This window comes from Trifolium pratense, linkage group LG7, assembly GCF_020283565.1.
Source record: "Trifolium pratense cultivar HEN17-A07 linkage group LG7, ARS_RC_1.1, whole genome shotgun sequence".
Taxonomy (NCBI): Eukaryota; Viridiplantae; Streptophyta; class Magnoliopsida; order Fabales; family Fabaceae; genus Trifolium; species Trifolium pratense.
The window spans coordinates 37,740,301-37,766,007 of record NC_060065.1 but is presented as its reverse complement, the minus strand read 5'-3'; the positions used below and the strand labels follow the sequence as shown (position 1 = coordinate 37,766,007).

At 31.4% G+C, this 25,707-nt stretch overlaps 2 protein-coding genes across 8 annotated transcripts; one reads left to right on the top strand and one right to left on the bottom strand.

Moving 5' to 3' along the window:
- Positions 1 to 4,686: 4,686 nt before the first annotated feature.
- On the top strand, positions 4,687 to 14,957 carry LOC123899075 (protein transport protein SEC31 homolog B-like). Of its 7 annotated transcripts, none has more exons than XR_006805500.1 (6): positions 4,687 to 6,481; positions 6,690 to 10,601; positions 10,715 to 10,751; positions 10,828 to 10,933; positions 11,011 to 11,068; positions 11,703 to 14,957. XR_006805500.1 is itself a non-coding variant. In XM_045950130.1 (3 exons), exons 1-3 carry the CDS (start codon positions 10,993 to 10,995, stop codon positions 12,275 to 12,277), a joined length of 315 nt encoding a protein of 104 aa, XP_045806086.1. In that variant the 5' UTR covers positions 10,762 to 10,992; the 3' UTR covers positions 12,278 to 13,039. The 7 variants fall into 7 exon arrangements, 1 of the variants encoding a protein (XP_045806086.1); XR_006805499.1 differs by having other exon boundaries at positions 4,687 to 4,843; positions 6,292 to 6,481; positions 10,828 to 11,068; positions 11,703 to 12,049; XR_006805501.1 differs by having other exon boundaries at positions 4,687 to 4,802; positions 6,292 to 6,481; positions 10,828 to 14,957.
- A 7,819-nt stretch (positions 14,958 to 22,776) lies between these two features.
- On the bottom strand, positions 22,777 to 25,403 carry LOC123899566. The gene is made up of 3 exons (XM_045950732.1): positions 25,251 to 25,403; positions 23,261 to 23,368; positions 22,777 to 23,143 (listed from the first exon to the last, which is right to left on the bottom strand). The coding sequence occupies exons 1-3, from the start codon at positions 25,311 to 25,313 to the stop codon at positions 22,919 to 22,921; spliced, it is 396 nt and encodes a 131-aa protein (XP_045806688.1). The 5' UTR covers positions 25,314 to 25,403; the 3' UTR covers positions 22,777 to 22,918.
- Positions 25,404 to 25,707: the final 304 nt, after the last annotated feature.

The following is a 25,707-nucleotide window of genomic DNA, read 5'->3' as shown; positions in this document are numbered from 1 at the left end:
AAAAAACCAAAAAGAAAGACCTTTTATAATCAATGTCTTCTTTATGTGTAAATCCTTTTGTGACAAGACGAGCTTTTTACCTCTCCACATCGCCTATCGAATCCCTCTTGGTCTTAAATTTTTATTTAAGACCAATGAGTTTCGCACCTTATGGCAATGAGAAAATCCCAAATGTCATTGTCATTTATGGAATTTATCACTTTATTTAGGGCATCGATCCACCTTTGAGAGTTAGAACTTTCCATTGCTTGATGAAATCTGATCAGATCATCATCCATCATTCCAATGTTAACCTTATGTCCCTGGATAAATACAATATAATCATCTATTGTATTTCTATTTTCTCTCGTGGATCTTCTGAATGACATATGTTCTTGAGGTGTAAGAGTTTGTTCATATGGAACAATTTTTTGTATGGAGAGTTAAACACCTGTGGAAATATCAATATATTCCTCCATAACCATATCTCCCCCTGCAAACTCGACATCCTCAAAGAATTTGCAAATAAAAAAAATGAAATTTAATTGTGGGATCATAAAACATGTACCTTCTTCTCATTTGTATTCTAAGGTCTTGCTTTAACCGGACATTAAGGGCATATGCTGCAGTTTTAATTGAAAAATAAAAATAAAAATTATTGGACGTTGTTCATCTGAATTGTTAAATTTACCATAGTATTCACTACCACGGTTAAACTTAACTCTTTTGTTTCTTTAGTCGAGTTGATTCTCAACATCAGTCTGGATAAAAATTGAACACGTCCAATGACTTTCTTGTTTCATGAATGAGATAAATGAAGCCATATAGAAAATCGTCTTTGAACATTATGAATATTGTTTACCATTCCAAACAGCCGGAAAGAATGACACACAAATATCAATATTTATAAGTTCAAAGACATCCAAAGTCTCATTGGCCTCATATCTCCTTTATTGGTTTATTTTCCCTTTTCTGGAAAACCTGAGTCTGAGATTTCACTTGACATAAGTCTCTTTATTCTCCATTTGGAGATGTCACCCAATATCTTGTGTCAAATGTACCTGAATTCTCATTGGTTAATTAAATGAAGCAATTGTGTTAAATTGAATAGAGATTATTGTAACCTGACAAAGAACCAAAACCAACTAATTTAAAATTTTGAAATAATTTAAGTTTTCATTCCCAAATAAACAAGAAAAACCAAATAGGTTCAAAATAAAAATAGAACTTAATTTTTGTTTGAAAGACAGTGCAAAAATAGTTTCATCAAAATCCAAATACAATTTAGTCTTTATCAATAATCTAAATTTTTTTTTTTCAATTGCCTCAACTTGAACTGTTTTGTCGTCAACCACATATAGATGTATCTTTCACCATCACTTAGTTGCCGACAATTCATAAAACCTTACTTAGGCACACTGTTGTTAGTTGTGACACCCGAATCTATCCAACATGTGTGTCTACATACCAAAGTTAAATCAACCTTAAAACAAACCAGATAAGAAATATACCTTCCCTTAACATGTCATGTTTGACAGTTAAAGTAATATTTCTTTTCCCTTTAGTTCCACAAAAAGAAACAACTATCGTTACCTGATTTAAATTATTTATGTTGTTGTTCCTTTTGAGACACTTTATCTGTAGTTTATCCTTATACTTTATTGAATTAAGGTTTCCCAAATAAAAACATAGGTATATCAAACTTTTCGTTATTGAAAAACCTCTTTTCAAATTTTCTTAATGAAAACTGTTACCGTATTTATCTTTTCAGATAGTCTGCCCTAGAATGTTCCCATGGTGGCATTTCTTATGATCATCGAACATATGCAATTTGACCTCTCCCTCTTTCCAATTTCCCTCTTTTGTTTAGAGGTACTCTCATCCGTACGAGGTGAGGGAGGATCAGTCCTTAACGCAACGTCGAGATACATACTTCAAGAACTATCACAAGATTTACTTTCTAGAACTTGAAGTTTGAGCCATTTAACTAAATTGACGTTGAAAGTAAACTTCAACATGTCATTCATAACTGAAGAGAGAACAAAAATCAAGCAAAATATGCTCAAATAAGCCTTAAAATAAAAGTATTTTTAAATTCAAATAAAGGTAAATCCCATTACAAGATATCGGGAATCCATTAACATTCTATCTTTGGACAAAATATTAACTTTTCAGTGATACCTTGGCGTAGTAATCAAACACTGATAATAAAAACATGTCAAATAACAAATTTTCCTTTGGGCCAATTTATTATTCACACGTAAAAACCGAATAATTATCACACGTTTATCACCACAGTTGCACTTATAATTCTGTAAAATAGTTACCTTCCTTTGGGCCGGTTAAATATTCACATAAGTTACAAGCACACAACCTTTTGTATTTCAAAATAAATTAATCTCCACAAAAGAGGTTACTTTGGCAACGTTATGTTTCAATCAACTTATTTTAAAATACATATCCTTAAACTGTCCAATATTTGAATTTAAAATACTTACCAAAATCGTAACCAAGTTTGCAAGTAGAACTTGCAATTTTCCAAAAGAGTGCATATTTATTTTTATTTACCAGATACATTCAATTCATGATTCAAAAGAACAATTGAATCCCACAAAAATAAATACAAAACTGAAATTGCAAAAACAAAACCAAAAGAATGCTTTAACTTAAAAAAAAATCAATTTGTTTCATTCTGCAAAACTGAATTTGAGACCAAACTAAAATTGTCCATAGACCAGACTTTGGAATGGAACCAAAAATTCTATAGCAATTTTAAACCAAAAGCATGGATTGACAATGCCAAACTGAATTCAAACAGCACAAGAAACTAGCTATTTGCAACCGAAACTAAGGGAAAAAACTATTAAATCATGATTCAATTAAATCATAGTGTCATTGTATGAAATAAAGGAACCGAAACATAACTGAGAAAAAAGGTTTCATTGTGCCTGATTAGTATTATGCCGTACAATATGCCTAATACTGGAAGCCTTAAATTTGCCTGATTAGTGAATTGCGTTTCAAAAAAAAAAAAAAAAAAAAAAGGAACTACCAGCAGTATTAAACCGAAACATGAATACACAGCACATACATACAAAGTACAACCAAAATCCAAATATATCATATGAATCCAAAAGCCACGTTGCAAAGAGCAATCAAAACCCAAAAAACCAATATGCCAATTCATACAATTTTTAATCATGAAACGAAAGCTGTATATCCAAACTGAGCGATAAAAAATATCCGGAAAAACAATCACATGCCGATTAAAGCCAATAGACCAAACGCTGAATTCGTAACCGGAATAAAATAGAAAACCAAAACTGTATACAGATACCGAACAAAATACATGTCGATAAAACCAAATAGGCATGAAAACGTTATTTTCTTAATGATCAAACATGAGTGGCTCTGATACCACTTGTTAAATTCAAATTGATTCATAAACCCTGTTAATCATCAAGAAAATACTTTAGCCATAAGCGGAAGCGTACCTGAGTTTGAGTTCGCTATATGTGATGATCAAAGGTCATGGGTATGTGTGATCTTCCAACCGCAGAATTCCTTATTGGCTCCTGAAACCTCTTCTGATGGGGATGAAGAGAGAACTTTTTGACTGAGCGCCGTTTTCACGTTATTCTGCAATTGGGGACCATAACCCTTATAAATAACCTTAGGGTTATTTCCTATTTTTCAATTTTCTAATTTGGTCCCTCATCAAATTAGATATTGACTTATGGTATCTACACAATAAATTGTCTTTCATGATATTTATGCTTTTAGCCATAGACTTATATATTATTAATTAGACCACTGATGCTTTGGCTAATTACATAATGGCCCTAACACATGTAATATTACTATTGTGACCCAAAAATCCTAACAAGTACAAGTTCGGTAGATGTTATTTTAATGATCTTTTACTTTTTATGTAACATTTTCATGTTTACTTTTCATTATCTAAACTCCAATCTTGCAATAGATGAATGGTTACATACAAATTCAAAATCATTTGATATGCTATTGTGAGATACATAAAGATTAACAACATTTTTAAAAATAAAATAAAAAACCGTTAATTTTGATGTATTTCAATAACATATCAAATGATTTTGGATTTATTTAAAATTTTACACAAATGATTCATGTGATATAAATTTTCAATCTAACGATAATATTTGATGTCAAAATAGTTTATGTCAACGGATCTGAATCATATATATATATATATATATATATATATACACACACTTTGCCCCTTATCTCGAATTTGCATAAACATTTTTGAAATTTGATAAACTCTTCGGTTTTAAACCCTTGTTTCCTCCTTTTTTTTTCTATTTCAGAGAAACTTTTTAGCAAAGTAATGATTCAGAAATACATATCAACTTAACATTAGGAACTTACGGTACATGCATAATAATTTTTCTAGAGACAAAATTATGACACATTTTTTTTAGAGATAAAAAATAAAATTTAATAATATTATAAGAATTAAAAATATATTTAACCCACCTGTTTCCTAAAAGGTCACTTGATTGAGAATTTATTCTTCAACCGAGAGGTAGTCGGTTCGAGACCGACACAGAGGAAAAAAAATTATTTAACCAAAGGCTTCAAGCCCTTTTTTGTATAAAAAAAATGTATTTAACCCTAAACGCCACATTAAAGAAACACATTGTGAAATATCATGCGTCATGTGTGTGCTTCAGTCTTACGCTAGTTTGTGAAAAGAAAAGAAAAACTCGTTCTTTCTTCTTCAAGAAACAAGAAACATGCACAAATGGTGGTGTTGGCTGTGTCGCTCAAAGATCACAAAACGGGTATGCTCGATTTGTGCCGATAATCTCTTCCGTTTGCTATGGTAATTTTTCAAATATTTGCATTTTGATTTGATTATTAAACGACAACATTCAATCTTCTGCATCATAAAATCAAAACCCGTTTTCCTTTTTTGTTGAAAATAAGGGTATAAACCCTAAATCAAGAACATTCAATTTCTGCTTGATAAAAGGTATAACTTTACCCATCTTTCTCATTCTTGATCATTCAAGAACATCAATCTTCTGCTTGAGAAAAACAAATCATAAACCCTTAATCGTGAAAAAATGTTTTATGTGCTAAGATCATGTTTTCGATTGATACTGTTATGATACTGATTTTATAATTCTTGATATTTCAAGAACATTCAATTTCTGCTTGATGAAAACACAAATCTTTAATTGAGGAAACATGTTATGTCCCGAGAACTTCCAATCTTCTGCTAATTGGAAACTTCATTCCAACATATTTGCCCCGTTTGGTTTATATTAATACCTATTGGTAAAGATGATGGGTTGTCGATTTTTTCATTCTTGAGTATTCAAGAACATACTTTCAATTTTCTGCTTCGGAAAAAAATGAATCTTCAATTTTTTTAAGAGATTAAATGTCACTTAATGTGAATGTGAAAGCTGGTTGTTGCCTAATTGCTACTCAAGCAATTGTCCCTATCGGTGTCCGCTCTTCTATTAAACAGAATATATGAATTTTTATTCATAATAATGCATGAATGGATATATATATATATATATATATTCTGCTTGGATGACCCTTAATAGTCCCTAAATTCAATTATGCAACTGCAATTAAAAGTGATTTTGCATTATGAACTTGAAGACCCTTGTCCCTAATGTTACTTAAGTTTTAGAAGGGATGGATAACTCAATGACCTTTGAGGAAAATGCATTATGAATTCTTTATTCATAATGGAAAAGTTGGATGGTGGATTGTAAAGCAAAGTAATTTTAATATGAAATTTATTCAAAATGTGGATGGATAGACTCTGCTCCATGATTTTTGAAAAGTTGGATGATTGTTTAATGTGAAAGCTAGTTGTTGACCCTAGTACCTAAATGCTATTATCTATTGTGCTTTGATTGACCCTTAGTCGCCAAATGCAATTTTGTAAATGCAAAAGAAGGTGTTTCCTTGTGTTTGATTGGCCCAATGATAAAGGTTTCAAAGGAATTCTCTAAGGAAGAAACGAATCAACTGAAGCAAAGTACAAAGAAACTATTTCTTATAATATGGCATTATGATTAATGGAGGAATCCATAAGGAGGTTGTATTTCTGATAAAAGTTGATAAAATATGGTGGGTGCTCTACCACCGGTATAGTATAAGATTTGTGCTGATAATTATAAATGCAAGTCTTGGATTTAGTAACTGAAAAAAGGAAGAACCTTACCCATATTTATTATTATTCTTGATCATTCAATAAGATTCAATCTTCTGCTTGATAAATACAAAATCTTTTATTGTTGTACATAGCGGTGTTCAGGTTCAACGGTGATTTGGAAACCAAAATCTCATGGAACTGTTAGTGGAGGATTGTAACTGAAGTTAAAAGCATCTTGGTGGTTAAGGGGAAGGTTGATGGTTCAAGTGTTGGTGTTAATGTGGCTTCATGCCCAATTAGAGCAACTTTCTATCCCAAAAAAATGAAAAGTCAGATCAAAAGGTATATGATTCCTGTCTCAGTTTTTTATGTTTTGATTATATTGTTGAATGCTTGGATGTGGAGAGTAATGATATGTGTCGGTACCCATTTTAAATTTATATGGCAAGTGACTAAAGTTTTTGATGCAATATCCATTTTTGAGTTATCGCTTGTGTACATTACTTTTTGGCTTCACCTGTGTATTCCTACAGCTTTCATTTCATGACAGGTTGGGTTAATAGGTTTGCGAATGCTGGTGATACTGCCATGGAAGTTGCTGGGAATACAACATTATTTCATGACAGGTTGGGTTAATAGGTTTGCGAATGCTGGTGATACTGCCATGGAAGTTGCTGGGAATACAGCATTACGGGTGAGTTATGATTTCAAAACCCTCTTCCTAAGTGTTGTATCACGTTATTTCCTTCAATTGTCGCATTGGAACCTGGATTTTATTAGTTATGTGATATGGAGCCTAGATACTTAAAAATTGCTAAAGCATCGGTAGAATACCTGTATCTGATACCAATATGCCTACCATATTCCTCAAAATATGCTCCGAGTTCTCTCTAAATTTTATATATTTCAAAAGAAAATTATTGACTTATGTTTTGGAAATACTTCATCGTTACTTCGATAGCGATATCATTTCCAAAATCTTGTCTTAAAGCTTTTTGCACCGCATTATTCTTTATCATGCTGTGAGCAGAAAAATAGAGTACATACTCTTTTGTTCATTTTTTGAGGAAATGTAATATACTGAGTGGCATGGTTGTGAAAGAGTGGAGATGTACATTATCTTATTCAATATAGTTGCGGCCGCTGACTTATTTAATTAGTAGAGTTGTCCCTTGGTGAATTAGACCTAGAAGCTATGGTTTTTGGACAATGAGAATGTACGAAAATGATAAAATTAGCATTAGACAGTAAAACAAATAGTAATTGAATAGAGTCAAGCCTTGTTTTAAAAACTAGCACCTGACGTTCAATTTCTGCTTGAAAACACGAAACTTTAATTGAGGAAACGTGTTTTGTCCCAATAACTTTCAATCTTCTGCTTATTGGAAACTTCATTCCAACATATTTGCCCCGTTTGGTTTATAATTAATACCTATTGGTAACGATGATGGGTTTTCAATTTTTTAATTCTTGAGTATTCAAGAACTTTCACTCTTCTGCTTTGGAAAAAAACGAACTTTCATTTTTGGAAGAGACTAAATGTCACTGAATGTGAAAGCTAGTTGTTGCCGTAATTGCTTGTCTATATCGGTGTCTGCTTTTCTATTTAAAAAAAATTATGAATTTTTATTCATAATAATGCATGAATGGATATATAATCTGCTTCGATGACCCTTAGTCCCTAACTTCAATTTTGCAACTACAATTAAAAGTGATTTTGCATTATGAACTTAATACGCTTGTCTCTAATGTTACATGACCTTTGAGGAAAATGCATTATGAATTCTTTATTCATAATGGAAAAGTTGGATGGTGGCTTTCAAAGCAAAGTAATTTTATTATGAAATTTATTCAAAATGTGGATGGATAGACTTTGTTCCACGATATTTGTAAGGCTGACCCAAAAATGTTGGATGATGCCTTAATGTGAAAGCTAGTTGTTGACCCTAGTGCCTAAATGCTATTATCTATTGTGCTTTGAGGGTATAAACCCTAAATCAAGAACATTCAATCTTCTGCTTAATAAAAGGTATAACTTTACCCATTTTTATCATTCTTGATCATTCAAGAACATTCAATCTTCTGCATGAGAAAAACAAAAACAAAAAAACCTTAATCATGCAAAAATGCATTTCTGTGTTGTGATACCGGTTTTTTTAATTCTTGATATTTCAAGAACACTCAATCTTCTGCTTGAAAACACAAAACTTTAATTGAGGAAACATGTTTTGTCCCAAGAACTTTCAATCTTCTGCTTATTGGAAGCTTCATTCCAACATATTTGACCCGGTTGGTTTATAATAAATACCTATTGGTAGATGATGGGTTTTCAATTTTTTCATTCTTGAGTATTCTATTCAAGAACGTATTTTCAATCCCCTGCTTCGAAAAAAATGAACCTTTAATTTTTGTAAGAGATTAAATGTCCTTGAATGTGAATGTGAAAGCGTTGTTGCCGTAATTGCTACTCAAGCAATTGTCTCTATTGGTGTCTGCTTTTCTATTAAAAAAATTATGAATTTTTATTCATAATAATGCATGAATGGATATATATTCTGCTTTGATGACCGTATAGTCCCTAAATTCAATTCTGCACTGCAATTAAAAGTGATTTTGCATTATGAACTTAATGACCCTTGTCTCTAATGTTACATATGCTTTGTAAGGGATAGATGCCCCAATGACTTTGAGGAAAATGCATTATGAATTCTTTATTCATAATGGAAAAGTTGGATGGTGGTTTTCAAAGCAAAGTAATTTCATTATGAAATTTATTCAAAATGTGGATGGATAGACTTTGTTCCACGATATTTGTAAGGCTGACCCAGAAATGTTGGTTGATGCCTTAATGTTAAAGCTAGTTGTTGACCCTAGTCCCTAAATGCTATTATCTATTGTGCTTTGGTGGACCCTTAGTCCCTAAATGCAATTTTGCAACTATAGTATGAAGTGATTTTGCAAATGCAAAAGAAAGTTTTTCCTTGTGTTTGATTGGCCCGCTGATAAGGGTTTCAAAGGAATTCTCTAAGAAAGAAACGAATCAACTGTAGCAAAGTACAAAGAAACCAACTCTTTGGAGTCTAAACTATTTCCTATAATATGGCATTATGATTAATGGAGGAATCCATAATGAGGTTGTTTATCTGATAAAATTTGAAAAAATGTGGTGGGTGTTATGCCACTGGTATAAGATTTGTGTTGATATAAATGTAAGTCTTGGATTTTGTAACTGAAAAAAAGCAGAACCTTACCCATTTTTATTATTCTTTATCATTTAATAAGATTCAATCTTCTGCTTGATAAATGCAAAACCTTTTATTGCTGAACCAAAATCTGTAATAACAGGCTGTCATCCTTTTAGATTCATTATGAGACTACTGTCTCATAGATGTGGAGAGACTCTAGAGAGATGACTGAAGCTTTGGTTACAAGATAGAAACTAGGGAAGAATAACAGGTGCTGTGAACAGGCATTTTATGTCGGAAGTAAATGTGGGAACAAGTTTTCTTAATATGGTAATTCTATGATTTGAGTTGTCTTTCCCCCCTATATGTATGGTGTAGAATCAGATATAGATGTAAGTGCGCTTCGGAATGAAGGAAAAGCAAGTGATTCAACCATTTTATATGTTTCTCATACGGTATAATGACTATACTGATGTGTTATTCTTTATGCAATTAACACTTGCTGTCAATTACCTACGCGTCGTGCAATTTATGATGCTGCTATATAACTACAACTCTATAATTATCTTAACAAGAGGACCTTTCTTACTATGTTATGTATTTGGGAGATTGGTGTTTAATGCAGTCTAATTTCATTTTTGAGAACTTATTCAGCCTATAAGCTTACTATGGTGGTGTGACAGAATCTTTTTTCATTATCTAAAAATGGGGTGGACTATATTGCTCTAGTAACCCCAAATTTGACCGTTGGAATCGATGAATATACTTTGTTTTATAAATTTTAATGGATGGATCATAGATGCCTCCATGACCATAGAGTAAAATGTTGGAAGAACTTAATGACCCTAGTCCTTAAATGCGAAAGCTAGTTGTTGCCTTAATTGCTACTCAATAAATTGTCTCTATCGGTGTCCTCTTTTCCATTAGAAAAAGTTATGAATTTTTATTCATGATAATAATGCATGAATGGATATATATTTTGCTTTGGTGACCCTTAGTTCCTAAATTCAATTTTGCACTGCAATTAGAAGTGATTTTTCATTACAAACTTAATTACCCTTGTCCCTAATGTTATATAAGTTTTGTGAGGGATGGATGGCTCAATGACCGTTGAGGAAAATGCTATGAATTCTTTATTCATAATGAAATAGTGGCTCTGCTTCCCGGGGGAATTGTTTATGATCACTGTGCATGGTAGTGGCTCTGCTTCCCGGGGGAAGTGTCATTCTTATCTTGGAATATTAAAGTAGCATCCACTTCATATAATGGGACCACTGGTGAGGAAGCGATTAAATTCAACCTTTATATTTTGTTCTCATTGTCGTATTGTTCGTTGGGATGATAATTATTTTTTTTGTTTATTTTTAAAATTTTTGGTTTTATTCTCCAGTGGTTTGGGACCTAAAGAAGCAAAAGCCAGTGATAAGGTAACTCGATCATGTCTTGCCTTTCGGTTTTGAAAAGAACTCACTGTAACCTTGTATGTCCTATTTGAAATGGCAGCTTTGCAGACTCAGTTAGACGACGGTGCTCGGCTTTGCAATGGAATCCTGATGTTGCTACACAACTTCTTGTTGCATCAGATGAAGACGAATATCCTTCTATAAGGGTATAGTCTCTTCAGATTGTCTTTATTTTAAAGGTAATGTGTATGTGTGTTGACTATAAATGAGCATGTTGGCACAGCTTTGGGATATGAGGAATATAATGACACCGATTAAGGAGTTTATGGGGCACACTAGAGGTAAAGTCAGCCATTGATTTATTTATGATATATTGTATTCTGTGTCAGCCTAGTTGTCATTATCAATGCTACCTTTTCTTTTTGTTATATTCTTATTCCCTTTCCACGAATCCATTGAAAAAAACATATGGGAAACAAACGAGTAATTAGTAAAAAATAATTGAAGTCTGACGGCTGTAGATCCCAATTATGTGTGGATTGTATATGACAAGTGATAGAGAGTGCTAGGAAGCAAAAATACAATATATAGAACATGTGTATTTTACATGGGCATGGGGGTTTAGCAAAATCTAGATATTTTAGAACGTAACATAGCTTGGGCATGGTAATGAGTATGCGATATAATATTTCTCTTATGGTGTTTAGCAGTTACTTTAATTATATTATTCTTACCTATGGTGTTCTCTTCCTTAGTGCTGTATTTTCCGCTACTTGCTTTTTGATCAAGTATGATGTACTGCAAGATTATTGATTGTTCCTATCAAATTAATGTGAAGATGGATAGTAGCTGTTTTTAAATGATTTATAGGCTTCCTGGATGGATCTTAATTTTATAGTTCTTTTAGCTTTTACTGTGTTAACACTGTTTTAATTTTATCTGACTTTATTTTATTGTCTAAATTTCTGATATCAGGCATAATTGCAATGTCATGGTGTCCCAATGATAGCTCTTATTTGCTTACCTGTGGCAAAGATAGCCGAACCATATGCTGGGACACTATTTTTGGAGAGGTGGTGTTTGGCCTTCTTTTATCGCTTTCACATATTATTATTTTTTTAAAGACTTTCAAAATTGCCAAATTTAGCTAGATTTCGTACTTATAGGACATTTTTCCAATAGTGACAAATAGGGGTGTGCATGGTTTAAAAACCACACCACACCAAACCATATTTATGGTTTTGGTTTAAATCCAAAACCTTTTAATGAAAAATTGGTTATTTTGCAAAATTAATTTGGATATGGTTCATAACCAGTTCGGAACCAATTTATAACCGGTTTATAATAAAAAATTAGGTTACTCATTTAAACCAATCTTAAATTATTTTTTTGGTTGGGGGTGGGCACAGATTGCCTATGAATTGCCAGTCGGAACTAACTGGAACTTTGATGTGCATTGGTATTCTAAGATACCTGGAGTAATATCGGCATCTTCCTTTGATGGAAAAATAGGCATATACAATATTAAGGTACATACTTTTCTTTTTTGAGGGTGGGCACAGATTGCCTATGAATTTACTTAATGCTGGGAACGACGACGGGCTTTTTGATTATTCAAAAATCTTTAATCTTCGAAAAAACGGAACCTTCAAATTTTTTAAGGGATTGGATTTCTTGACGCCCAAAAAATGCTGGATAAATTACTTAATGACTCTAGTTCCTGAATGTGAAAAAGCTAGTTTGTTGCCTTAATTGCTACTCAAGCAATTGTCTCTTTTGGTGTCCTCTTTTCTATTCAAAAAAATTATGAATTTTTATTCGTAATAATGCATGAATGGATATATACTCTGCTTCGATGACCCTTGGTCCCAAAATTCAATTCTGCAACTGAAAGAAAAAGTGATTATGCATTAAGAATTTAATGACCCTTGTCCCTAATGTTCCTTATGTATTGTAAGGGGTGGATGCTCTAATGACGACCTTTGAGGAAAATGTAGTATGAATGCTTTCTTGATGCCCAAAAAATGCTCCTATATAAATTACTTAATGACTCTAGTCCCTGAATGTGAAAAAGTTAGTTGTTGCCTTATTTGCTACTCAAGCAATTGTCTCTATCGGCGTCCTCTTTTCTATTCAAAAAAATTATGAATTTTTATTCATAATAATACATGAATGGATATATATTCTGCTTTGATGGCCCTTGGTCCCAAAATTGAATTCTGCAATTGAAAGGAAAAGTGATTTTGCATTAAGAATTTAATGACTCTTATCCCTAATTTTTCATATGTTTTGTAAGGGATGGATGCTTTAATGACGACCTTTGAGGAAAATGCATTATTAATGCTTTCTATTTTTTGTCTTAGATGAGTGGTAATCCACTGAAATTAAAGTCACATAATTGTGAGATCCCGGGTTCGAACCCGGGTCACGACGTCCAACCTAACAGTTTTGGCATTTTTTGTCTGAGCTAGGACTTATGGGACTTATTAATGCTTTCTTGATGCCCAAAAATTGGTGTATAAATTACTTAATGATTGTAGTCCCTGAATGTGAAAAAACTAGTTGTTGCCTTAATTGCTACTCAAGCAATTGTTTCTATCAGTGTCCTCTCTTCTATTCAAAAAAGTATGAATTTTTATTCATAATAATACTTGAATGGATATATACTCTGCTTTGATAACCCTTAGTCCCAAAATTGAATTCTGCAATCGAAAGGAAAAGTGATTTTGCATTCAGAATTTAATGACTCTTGTTCCTAATGTTCCTTATGTATTGTAAGGGGTGGATGCTCTAATGACGACCTTTGAGGAAAATGTAGTATGAATGCTTTCTTGATGCCCAAAAAATGCTCCTATATAAATTACTTAATGACTCTAGTCCCTGAATGTGAAAAAGCTAGTTGTTGCCTAAATTGCTACTCAATCAATTGTCTCTATCAATGTCATCTTTTCTATTAAAAAACTATGAATTTTTATTCATAATAATGCATGAATGGATATATATTCTGCTTTGATAACCCTTAGTCCCAAAATTCAAATCTGCAACCGAAAGGAAAAGTGATTTTGCATTAAAAACTTAATAACCCTTGTCCCTAATGTTTCATATGTTTTGTAAGGGATTGATGCTTTATTGACTGTTGAAGAAAATGCATTATGAATGTTTGTTTTCTTGATGCCCAAAAAATGTTGTATAAATTACTTAATGAAACACACTAGTCCTTGAAGGTGAAAAAGCTAGTTGTTGCCTTAATTGCTACTCAAGCAATTGTCTCTATTGGTGTCCGCTTTTCTATCCAAAAAAATTATGAATTTTTATTCATAATAATATATGGGCTTAATTATTCTTTTGGTCCCTTAAAGACATTTTAAGTTTCATAATGGTCCCTTAAAGAAAATATGGTCCAGATTGGTCCCTTATTAATATTACCATTTGTCACATTGATCCCTACCGTTAATTTATTAACACCAAATATATTAGGTGTACCAACATTGTAGGTGGTCGGTGGTCCACCATATACCTCAATACATTTTTTAATCTTAACCATCAGATATTTTTGAAGAAAAATAAACCATTAGATTTTGAATGTCCACCGGATATAACAGTGCACCATCGTGTTCTTCATCCTTCATCATTCCTTCATCTTCTTCCTCCATTCCTTCTTCATGTTCTTCATAACTTTAACACCCAATCTCAAAATCAACACCCAATTTCATATTCTTCAACACTCAATCTCAAAATCAACACCCAATTTCATATTTTTCAACACCCAATCTCAAAATCAACACCCAATTTCATATTCTTCAACACTCAATCTCAAAATCAACACCCAATTTCATATTCTTCAACACCACCACCACCACCACAGATCCCAGATTCGCAAACACAGATCCACAAATCCCACAAAACAAAACACAAAAACGCAAACACGAAGATGAAACTGACAGTACCTTTTTTTCCTTTAATCGATGGAAAAAGAAAAGAAAAAGAAAGATGCAAGATCTGGGTTTGAGGAAGAAGATGAATAAAAGGAAAAAATATCATATGTTGGTGGTTCACTATTAGATATAATAGACCAATAAGATCTAATGGTTTTAGTTTTGTCAAAAATATCAAACGGATAAAACTAAAATATTATTAAGGTTTATGGTGTACCACTAAGTATATTGACTCACCATACACAGCAATAGTGCCACCTGTACACAATTTAACGGTTTATGGTAAAAATGGACGGAAAGGACCAAAATGTTTAACGGATAAATCTTTAAGGGACCAATTCAGATCTTTTTTTCTTTAAGGTACCAATATGAAACCAAAAATGTTTTTAAGGGACCATTTTACTAATTAAGCCTAATATATGAATGGTTATATATTCTGCTTTGATGAGCCTTAGTCTCAAAATTGTATTCTGCAACTGAAAGGAAAAGTGGTTTTGCATTAAGAATTTAATGACTCTTGTCCCTAATGTTTCATATGCTTTGTAAGGGATGGATGCTTTTGAGGAAAATGCATTATGAATGCTTTCTTGATGCCCAAAAAATGTTGTATAAATTACCTAATGACTCTAGTCCCTGAATGTGAAAAAGCTAGTTGTTGCCTTAATTGTTACACAATCAATTGTTTATATCGGTGTCCTCTTTGCTATTAAAAAAAATATGAATATTTATTCATAATGATACTTGAATGGATATATATATTCTGCTCTGATGATCGTTAATTCCTAAATGCATTTATATAACTGCAATTAAAAGTTTTTTATTAACCTAACGACCTTTGTCCCTGATGTTTGATAAGTTTTGTAATGGATGGATGCTTCAATGACCTTTGAGGAAAATGCATTGTGAATGCTTTCAAAGCAAGGCGGAGGCTAGGGTGGGAAAGCTAGGTAGGTCTCCCATCATGGGAAAGGCATGTGAACCGTTAGATGATAGATGTTATGATGTACCGATGTGTTTTATATTATTTTTTTTCTCTTTCTCTCTTTTTCCATCATTTCCATCATCTATCTCATTGCTGCTGTGTTTTGTTTCTTAGCTGTGTCTATCATTCCTTTCTTATACCTCACAGTCACTTCCTTTTTAATTACTTTCTAACTAATTATTATACACAAATCTATTGATTTAACCTCCCATTAATTTCATTCAAATTAGCAAGAAAAACGAAAACCCTCAAATAATTTGATGGGTTATTTGGGTTAGATCTGAAGTCTAAAAACCTTCAATAGAGATGGAAAAAATAAATTAAAATACCACAATTTGATGAAGATGAAAAAAAGCTTCAATGGAGACATTGAAATAGAGAAAGAGAATGACTATTTTGGATTTTTCATTATTATTATATTTTGAGTTATGAATGGTTGACACCAGGTGTCAAACTCTATTTTGACATCAAATCTAATCCGTTCATTTTATTTAATCTAACGGTTATGATCAATTCACTTAAAATATCATGTGATTGGGCAAAGGTTATTATGCATAAGGGGATGTTTATGCATGGTGCATAAGCCCAGAATTACTCGCGCGCCCCCCAGAAGTTTCTCGCGCGCGCCCCCCAGCCCCCCCCAAAGGCTCGCTATCCCCACCCCCTTTCTGCTGATGCACACGTTTTGTTTTTATTTTTAGCCTACTAGACCTGAAAGTCCAGTTCCTTTTTTGTTTTTTTGTTCGTTTTGTTGTTTACCCAGTTTTACACCCCCATATTTTATTCTTTTTCTCCCCTAATTTTGTTACAAAATCATTGGTTATTTATGCAATGTTATTTTGAAAATCATTATGAATAAAATATGGTTTTAGTTATAATATTTATTTTAAATTAAATATAAATATTTTATTTGAAACCATAAGAGAGCTACTTTGGTTTTCAGATACAACACTAGTGACACCATTAAGTTATACTTATGGTTTCGGTTAAAATATTTATTTTAAATTAAATATGGATATTTTATTAGAAACCATAAGAGGGCTATTTTGGTTTCAGATACAAAACTAATGAAACCATTAAGTCACACTTATGGTTTCAGTTATAATATTTATTTTAAATTAAATATAAATGTTTTATTTGAAACCATAAAAGAGCTACTTTGGTTTTCAGATACAACAATAGTGACACCATTAAGTTATACTTATGGTTTCGGTTAAAATCATTTTAAATTAAAATGATTTTGACATAATTAAGTACATTAAATAGTTTTGGAGTACAGATCTCTGAAACCATTCCACAGGACAAATGGTTTTGGAGTACACATCTTTGAAACCATTCTACAGCAGAAATGGTTTTGGCATGATTTTAGTTTAAAACTAACTACTAAAATAATTAACCATACATAATACTCTGAAATTTATCCCTAATCAATAAAATAAAATTCAATCAATCAAAATTAAAAGCGTGATAAAAAAAATCTGAGGGGTGCGCTAGAAATCTAAAAAAAAAAAAAACTTGGGGGGGGTGCGCTAGAAATTGGGGGGGCTAGAAAATGGGGGGGCGCGTAGCAATTGGGGGGAGGGCGTAGCAGTTGGGGGGCGCGCGTAGCAATATGGGGGGCACGCTAGAAATTGGGGGGCTAGAAAATGGGGGGGCACGTAGCAATTGAGGGAGGGCGTAGCAGTTGGGGGCGCGCGTAGCAATATGGGGGGCGCGCATAGCAATTATGCACGGTGCATAAGCTTGGGCTTATGCACCATAACCAGACCCATATGATTGTGTCTTTAGTGAATTAATTCCTAATTACCTATTTTTTCTCAACCAAATCTCTAATTCACTCTCCTCATAAAAAAAAGAGTAATCGGTCAATTTAGTCCCTAAACTATCATTCTCTCACTAACTTAGTCCCTAAACTATTAAAACCAACTAAAATGTCCCTAAACTATATTCACATCCTTCAATTTAGTCCCTCAGTTAACTTTTCCGTTAAGTGACCGTTAGTAGTCCCTAAACTATAAAAAAATACTTCAATTTAGTCCCTAAACTATCTTAAAAAACAACAAAATAGTAACAACACTGTTAAATCATTACTGCTAAATCAAATTTAAACCAAATGAAACATTACTGCTAAATCAAAATAAACCAAAAAACAAACTTAACCATAATTTAAACCATAAACCATAATCTTCATTACATAAATCATCTAAACAATAATCCATCAAATTCATTACATAAGTCAACAAATCCATTATCCATCAAAAGAACTAACTAAATCAAAATCCATAGTTAATCACCTAAGGTGCAGGTGCGCAAATTATGCAGGTGCAGGTGCAGATTGAGACGAGTTGATCTCAACTGGTTGATTTTGAATGTCAGCTCCAGGTTGAGGACACGTGCACAAATTATGCTCTGGTGACTGGTAGCTTTTGGGTTTTAGGGTTTTAAAGAGCAATTAACGGAAAAGATAATGGAGGACTAAATTGATGGATGAAAAATAGTTTAGGGACCTAATTGATGGATGAATAATAGTTTAGGGACCTTTTAGTTGATTTTAATAGTTTAGGGACTAAGTTGGTGAGAGAGTGATAGTTTAGGGACTAAATTGACTGATTACTCTAAAAAAAACCTACTTCCTAATTCACCGTCCTCATAAATTAAAAAAAAAACCAATTCACTTTGTTGAGAAAAAATAGGTAATTAGGAATTAATTCACTAAAGACACAATCACATTATATTTTAAGTAAATTGATCATAACCATTAGATTAAATAAAATGAACGGATTAAATTTGGTGTCAAAATAAAGTTTGACACCTGCTGTCAACAGATCTAACTATATATATATATATATATATATATATATATATATATATATATATATATATATATATATACTAGACTCTAACCCATGCGATGCACGGGTTTTTAGAGTTTAATATATAAGTATCAAATTGGTTATATTATTATTTTTCACCATTATTAAATGGATTATATAGAACGTGATTATGATTTTATTGAACATATTAAGTTCATTAGTTGATATAATTGTCCGGATAACATTTATTAATAAACGTTTCTCTAAGACATTAAGAAAAAGTTGTGTTCATTAATCAAAATCAAAATTTACATTAGTTCCAAAAAAAATTGTCTAAATTATAGGAGAAAAATTGTCACAATCTTAACGGTGGATTCTAAGGTGAGGGGGCAATTAAGTCCCTCACCGGTGTACCATACTATTTCACCGTTAGATTAAATGGTCCATTTTTTGTTACCACACCAGATCTTATATAACCTTCTTCCAAAAAAATAAACAAAAATAAAATCTTGTATCTCCTCTTTGCAAAACTGCTGCAACCATCCATTCTTTTTTCTCAGAATTTTCCATCACGGCATAAGTATATTGCTCCTCAATATGCACATCAATAAAAAAGAATATAGAAGGCCAAACCCCCCCATAATTTCTGTGAAAAAAAGAAAAGAAAAAGGATTTGGATTTGAAATAGTAAACGTTAATATATGCGAAGGAAATTTATAAAAGTATTGTATTTGTCTTTGAGTGGAAATGAACACAAATGAGAAAAGTAATTGGACTTTTCAACCATGGAGATTGGACATCGATGATGAATTAGTGAACTTGAAACTTGGTGTTAATGGTTGTATGTTAATATTAAAAAGGGAATGAGAGAAGGTTTGAATAATCCTTCTTTTTCTTAGAGTTGTTTTTTCTTGTTTTTATTATTTCCTTGGTTGGGGTGGCAGTTAGATGTTTTTGAGGGTGGGAGATGGTGGTGGAGAACCACCGTGACAAGAAAATAATTGGGTTCGATGTTTGGGAAGAAACCAATCAACAAGGAGGTTGAATGACTAATGATTAATAATTATGTGTGATAGTAAAAAATGTTATCATGTAACTTAATTTAATCTAATGGTTAATTTTAATGGTACACCGATGAGGGACTTAATTGCTCCCTCACCTTAGAATCCACCCAATCTTAACTATATGTGTTTGGTATAATTACAACTCGCATTACCAATACCAATTCCAAATTCAAATCTAAACTATGTGTTGTGTCTGACGTGTATTATGGAGAGTTATCTTAGTCTTTAAGGTGTGCTGAGCCTTTAGTGTAATTATGTTTTAGTCCAGTTGAAAACAAAACCCTTTATTAATAATTCTCAATTGCCATTTTTAAATCAAAAAGAAAAGGAATATTCTTTTAAGACTATGTTTTTTTTAAGCGATAATCCAACCTTTTTTTTTTGTTATTTAAGACACACTGTTTTTATTTAAAGTGATGATAAGAAGTTTTTTTTGTTTTTTTGGTGATAAAAAAGGGCTAACGCCCGAAGTTTTTATTTTATTATTAATATATTATTACATTATTTATGTTCGATTCTCAACTCTATTGTTAGAAAAAAAAATGGTAGAAATTTTTTAAATGAAAAGAAGATCTTATCATTGAATTTTGTTTAAATTAATTTATAAAATCTTTCATGATTATATTTATAGGAGAAAATCGTTGTAGAAGTAATTGAAACAAAATGATTATCACGTGACGTTATTACTCATGAATATCAAATTTATTTGGATCATTAGCTACCACTTGTACATAAATCATTAAAGGAAAAGATAAATTAAAATTATGACATAATACAAATAGTTGACTTACTATAATATGATTAATAAGTTCTAAAAATAGTTTCATTAAAAATCTGTGTAATGATCACTTAAATGACTATTCACTTGTGTATTGACTTGATCAAAATTAGCATTCGCGGTTGCCATATATACCATATATATCAAACAAACTAATTTATTGAAACTTAACAATATTCTAAAAATTGAAAAGGAAAAATTGAATGGAAAATAAATAAAAACACAATCATCAGTTACAAAAATTAAGAGTATTATATTAGACTTTCTCAATCTTACATTCTTCAAAATATATATGGGATCATGTTTATTCAATGTTGCTTCCAATATCAAAAGGACATACATGTTCACTTCATATATATGATGATATCAATGAATTCACATGTCGAATTGATGATTTGCCATTCAAAATATCAAATTGTCCATTAGAAATAAAAGAAATAAATTTATTCCAAAAGTCCTGAAATAATTGAGTAAAATCAAAAGATTAGGCAAAGATAGAATTTGAAGGTCTAATTCAGACCGTCTAAATCACTCAGCCAGAGAAAAATATCACTATAACCATATGAAAAAGAAGTCAAAATACTTTTTTTTGTTGGCTGTAGGGTTCATTAGGGTTAGCTGCTAAAGTATATACACCTGCCAATTAACACTTATAAGGAGAAAAAACCTAACATAGTAATCTATATAAATATAAAAAAAAAAAATTGGATAAAGATGTACACTTCACACAAATATAATTTTGTTCTTTTAGCTTCACTTGCTTGAATCAAGGGAAAACAAAAATAGATAAAAAAAAAAATCAAAATTTGAAAGCAGGACAAACCTCGTATGAACCACGAAGAATTTTGACTACTAAGTACCATGGGTCTGTGATCTCAAACCCGAGAAAAAGAATACTAACAAAGTTAATTCTATGATGCTAGTAGAGAAATTGTAGAATAGTAAGGCCTATAATAAAATAGAAAACATTGACAGTTCTAACTTAAATAAAAAAATAATACAATAACCATGAGAAGAGAATGTAAGTATGTTCCAAAATTTTGACGGTAAGATGCTACAAATAGAAATGAATCAATTGATAGAGGTTTATAGATAATTTCAATTTCAATAACATAAATTGTGAATTAAAAGTGGTGTGAAAAGTGTCTAAGTCAAAACCTATATTTATAGTCAAAATTATTGAGTAATCAAAATAATCATTCCCTTAATTCATGTTTGTAGTAACCGAAAAATAATATTGTACATTAATAGCGTTCAAAAAAAATGTTGTACATTAATAGTCATTAATTTTGAATTTAGAAACAAAATTGTAGAAATTCAAACCCGCACAAATTTCTATTATTGATTTTTTTTTACACAAATTTCTATAATTGATTATTCCATATATTGAAAGTTTGAAACTATCATTATGAATAAAATGAATTAAGTTTATTTGTGTAAAAATAAAAATTGGATTTGCATAAAAGCGTGTATTACATAAAAAGAAATATATTCCAGTCCCCTTCAGGGACATCTGATAAAAAAAATAAAAATATTCAAATACATTTATTTGAAATAATAGGTATACTTACTTTACCAAGATGAAATTCAACATAATAACTTTGATATTTGATCCAACAATGATTGACGTACTTCTCTAAGTCAATTATTGGATTTGGATACAATGATGTTGTTTGTTAAAAAAAAGTAAAAAAATATAAAATGCGGCGAGAATGAATAGTTAGAGTATATAAAAGAAAAAATAATAATAATAATAAAAAAAACAATAAAAACCTCTTAAACAACGTAGCGCAAGTTAAGTTTCAATATTTTAATTATTTAAACAAATTAAATATTTGCATAGCATATCTTAATAATTGATTTCTATATAAACAAAAAAAATATTGAATTTGTATAAAAAAATGCTGTAACATACATATTAAAGTGGTTTTTGTATATAAAAAGAAAAATTAAATGTGTTAAGGTTAAATATGGTGCATTTAAATGATGTTAATTACAAAATTATATCAAATTAATTGATATGGGTCGGTCGTAAGTCTAAAAAAAAGAGTAACGAAAAGGTCATGAGTTCAAATCTTGTTGAGTATTTTTTTAACATTACTACATGAATATTTAGGGTTAGGATTAGGGTTAAATTAAGTTTAGCTGGAGACTTAGTAACTTTTATATATATAAAGATAAAGATAAAGATACAAAGATAAAGATATATATAGAATAGATATAGATATAGGAATAGATATAATTGATTCATTACTAAATGCATGACTTAATAATGGTATGAACTAAGTGAAGATATTGTTGGATAACTTTTTTTTTTTCAAATAGTCTAGTGGCTAAAATGAAATTTTATAATACATTATCGTGACTTTTATCATGTAAATGTCCACAGCATAATCAAGTCCATTTCAAAATTTCAAAGCAAAAAATGAACATATTGGTACAAGCCAAACTAAAAAGCTACAGAGTAAGCTGCGAAGTAGAATACACATCCTCCTTTTTATATCTTGCCAGTAAAAAGAACAGTATAGTGAAACACTTTCTTTATGCATGTCAGTTTATAATGAAAATAATACAAAGCACTAACATTTTATCCATATTCATTGACAATAAAATAGGAATTTATTTAGAGCTTTCTGCATCTGTCTGGGTGGTTTTGTTGTCTCCGGGAGATGCTGTAAAACTACGCCTTTCTTCAGAGGTAGCAGTGATAACTGGCATCCACACATCAGCTGTACAGCTCAAGAGAGACCTTACTTGAGGATCTGCAGCCATGGTGGATGATATCATCTCATCAACATCGTCCAATTTTGCTGATAATCTATCCAACTCCTTAGCTATTTCCAACTGTGTAGACAAAACAAGTAATCAAAAAAGGAAAGGAAGATAATGATATTTCATTCCATCAGAGAGATGCAGAGAATTGTTTATCAAGTGATGGCTAAACTATAGAGTGAAAACGACCTCGTCAAGCTGTTTGGTTGACTTTGAAGGAACTTTTGTGACCTCTAATCCAAGAGTTTCAATTTTAGAACGCAGTTCAACTTCTTCTTGGTTCGTCAATGCTTCTACCTACACGGGTTCATCATAAGATATTTATGAATATATATATATAGCAATAATTACTAGAATTACTTACAGAATCAGGGGCATCAAGGGATACAAAGTGGTTATATTTTCTTCTGTTTACATGAGCAGTGGAACCAAATTTGAAGTTAGTATATAAATTAGGTAATCTAGAATGATAGTTAAATGACATAAAGATCGTAGAATCCTAGGAATGTGTTCTTCTGAGTTCTGAGCTGGAAAACATTAATCCTGCCCTATCTTAGGCCTTTAACACAAGAAACTCAGTTCACTATACTGCAAACAATTTGATCAATTCACAATACAGAGTCCCAATGGAGAATCCAAAAATCCATAGTTTCAACAAAGATGTTGTGGATTTTTTATTATTTTATATTTAAGAAGAAGACAAATAAAAGTTTCAGTAAGAAAAGCTGACTAATGAAGGATAACCGATAATTAGACAGTCTAAGAAAAAAAAAACTTAGTTCTAAAGTAAATTACGTCATTAAAGTGACTTCTATTTCTACTAGGAAAGCACATTGTTTGTTGTTATAGGATATCCTCTTTTATAGTTTTATGCTCATTCATCTCCAATCTTCAGAAACCAAACACAACTGATATTTAATCAATCAATAATTCAGTCCAAAACGATACAGTTAAGAGGAAGATTTGCATACTTTATTGTTCCGTTTAATGTATTGTGGTCCTAAAGTAATCATCATAATAAAAACATTAACAACAACTTCATGATAAAACATGCAACCATCTGTTGAAAATACATGCAAAGTAATATTGCAAGGTCCAGATAACAGCATTTGACCTTTAGAAAGTACCATACTGCAGCATGATGGCACAGCAATAAACTATAGTATTGCAGTTCACTACATAGCCAAACTATAGGATTCTTAGAAATGGAGCCATTCTATATACAAGTGAATGCTGCCAAGAAACGAGGGATAGACGAAGAAACAGTTCTCTATAGGGAAAAGACAAATGCATAAAGGAACCTTATAATGGCATCTTAACACTAATTCACACTTAAAACACATCAATGCATATCAAGTTTTTGTTTGTAATTTTTCTTACGGGGTTACTCAAACCAAAGGATTAACATCTTTCAGCATGTTACCGAGATGAATTATCCATTGATTTTCCAAATATTCATCTTACGACTACAATTTATCTTACAAATGTATATCACTGACTGATAACTGGATAAATTGATTTTTTTAGTACACGGAGAGCCCAAAGAAGTGTGTAAATTAAATTAACCATGAGTTTGGCTCTACAACCGTTGTTTCCCCAAAGAGGATTATACTACACTTAATCATGGTTATCAAATTGAGATTGAAATCATGGATCAGAAGACCTATTTTTTTTTTTTAATTTGAAATGAAATCTTATTATGAACCACAAGATAAATGATCAATAAATATGACATGTTCAAAATAACTTAAGAACATAGCTCCATGGCAGTAAAAATATTTCCTTCCTTACTTACTTACTTAATTTTGCTTATCGTCAACAGCGGAAAATAGAGGTTCATTCAAATTCTGGAATGCTACAGCTATACCTACAATTTAACAACATTTTGTACTAGATAGATAGCATATCACATAATAATAATAATAATAGTGATTTGTTAATATTTTTTATAGTGCCGCTATTTGAAAACCCTGGTTCTCTCACTCTCAAGTTCCTAACAGGTTGAAAATTGAAATCCGATCCGATGTGAGACTTGTTAACACATACTCCTAATTAACCAGATTGAGATACATACAAGATAAATCAAAGTGGTTGAAAATTGAAAAATCAGATTGAGAAGATCGAATAAACAAATAAATGATGAATGAAAAAGAGAGAATTGAATTGAATAATAGTGAACCTCAAGGAGGAGATTGGAGAGAAGCTGAAAGAGTTGAGCATCGGGTTTCCCTTCCTCTGCCATGGGATTTCTTCCTATGCGTCTCTTTCGTTCTGCAACTGCCTCCTTCACCGCTATGAACCAACCAATAACTATTATTATTATTTTATTTTTATCAACACAAGAGTATTATTATTATTATTTTTTTTTTTTACCAAGAGTATTTTTTTTTTCTTCAAATACTCGGGATCGACCCTAACAGTAATATATCTTTTGGTTGTATTTTTTTATATTTAATTTTATATTAATTTTTTTTGTGTAATTTGATTATATTATCCTAATTTGATTTTAAATTATTTTTTGTGGGGAAGGTTCCAAACAATGATATTTTCTTAAGTTTTGATGTGCTCAACATTTAGTAACGGTTTCTTAATTTTTTTTGCTACAATCAGGTTTGATAAATGAATTTAGATCTTGG